Here is a 2,112-nt window from a genome sequence, read left to right on the forward strand (position 1 = left end):
CCCTGCTGTGATTATTATGAATTGTCTGCCTACATAAAAATATTTCACTTATTCCATAAACACAGACGCCTCTTATGTACCCACAAAAATCTATTTTCAAAAAAGTTGCTCTAAGAATATAGTTATCAAGTTAAGTAAAATGTCAATAGCCTTTTAATTTAATTTTTAATTGTTTTATCATTCTTTGCAATAATAACATTAACTTTATACTTTTTAATTTAATGTATAGAATATACATAGGATATGTAAATAGATACACAGTATATATGTGATTAAAATATAATGGGAGATTCAATCAGAAAAAAGTTTCTAAAAAGGCTCTGGGGTAAAAGAGGAAGGAAACAATAATGAAAAAAATGTGGTGAGAAAAACAGCTGAAAACCCATGTAAAGAGTGCATAAAGAAAGCAAAAAGAGAAGTAGAAAGTAACACAGGGGCATTTGGAAAACGTAAATGAGTATGTTCCCTATTTAAGGCTAGGCACAAAGCAAGGTCTTCAGAGAACCTGGAGCCTAAGGTTTAGGCTCACCCATTTCAACCAGTCTAGCAGCATCTGCAACATCTACAATGGCCTTGACCTTTGCTTTACTGGTGGCCCTCCTGGTGCTCAGCTGCAAGTCAAGCTGCTCTGTGGGCTGTGATCTGCCTCAAACCCACAGCCTGGGTAACAGGAGGACCTTGATGCTCCTGGCACAGATGAGGAGAATCTCTCTTTTCTCCTGCTTGAAGGACAGACTTGACTTTGGATTTCCCCAGGAGGAGTTTGGCAACCAGTTCCAAAAGGCTGAAACCATCCCTGTCCTCCATGAGATGATCCAGCAGATCTTCAATCTCTTCAGCACAAAGGACTCATCTGCTGCTTGGGATGAGACCCTCCTAGACAAATTCTACACTGAACTCTACCAGCAGCTGAATGACCTGGAAGCCTGTGTGATACAGGGGGTGGGGGTGACAGAGACTCCCCTGATGAAGGAGGACTCCATTCTGGCTGTGAGGAAATACTTCCAAAGAATCACTCTCTATCTGAAAGAGAAGAAATACAGCCCTTGTTCCTGGGAGGTTGTCAGAGCAGAAATCATGAGATCTTTTTCTTTGTCAACAAACTTGCAAGAAAGTTTAAGAAGTAAGGAATGAAAACTGGTTCAATATGGAAATGATTTTCATTGATTCGTATGCCAGCTCACCTTTTTATGATCTGCCATTTCAAAGACTCATGTTTCTGCTATGACCATGACACGATTTAAATCTTTTCAAATGTTTTTAGGAGTATTAATCAACATTGTATTCAGCTCTTAAGGCACTAGTCCCTTACAGAGGACCATGCTGACTGATCCATTATCTATTTAAATATTTTTAAAATATTATTTATTTAACTATTTATAAAACTTAACTTATTTTTGTTCATATTATGTCATGTGCACCTTTGCACAGTGGTTAATGTAATAAAATATGTTCTTTGTATTTGGTAAATTTATTTTGTGTTGTTCGTTGAACTTTTGCTATGGAAACTTTTTGTACTTGTTTATTCTCTAAAATGAAATTCCAAGCCTAATTGTGCAACCTGATTAAAGAATAAGTGGTACACTTCATTTATCCATCAATATTATATTCAAGATATAAGTAAAAATAAACTTTCTGTAAACCAGGTTGTGTGTTGTACTCAAGATAACAAGGTGAACCTAACAAATACAATTCTGCTCTCTTGTGTATTTGATTTTTGTATGAAAAAAACTAAAAATGGTAATCATACTTAATTATCAGTTATGGTAAATAGTATGAAGAGAAGAAGGAACAACCGATGATTTCTCTCTGCAGAAGGTAGATTGAGGCATGTGAGGAAATAAAAATAAGACAGAGACATTCTCTTTAAATTGACTAGTATACATCTATTAGAAAATGTCCATTGCCAGTTAGATATATAAGTTTGCAATTTGCAAGGAATGCGATTGCTGGGGGTTTATATGTGATAAGAGAAAGCCAAGAAATGAAGGTCATGGTGTCGGGAGAGAGTGTAGAGAGAGAAAAAGTTTTAAACATGATTCTGAGGACCTTTCGCTTTTAAAGGGAGGGGAGAGAAAAGCCGCAAAGTAAACATCCACAGCCACAAAGGAA

At 36.3% G+C, this 2,112-nt stretch overlaps 1 protein-coding gene across 1 annotated transcript; it reads left to right on the forward strand.

The window, feature by feature from the left end:
- Positions 1-405: 405 nt before the first annotated feature.
- On the forward strand, positions 406-1,645 carry IFNA2 (interferon alpha 2). The gene has a single exon (XM_528568.5). The coding sequence runs from the start codon at positions 568-570 to the stop codon at positions 1,132-1,134; it is 567 nt and encodes a 188-aa protein (XP_528568.2). The 5' UTR covers positions 406-567; the 3' UTR covers positions 1,135-1,645.
- Positions 1,646-2,112: the final 467 nt, after the last annotated feature.

This window comes from Pan troglodytes, chromosome 11 (assembly GCF_028858775.2).
Source record: "Pan troglodytes isolate AG18354 chromosome 11, NHGRI_mPanTro3-v2.0_pri, whole genome shotgun sequence".
NCBI lineage: Eukaryota > Metazoa > Chordata > Mammalia > Primates > Hominidae > Pan > Pan troglodytes.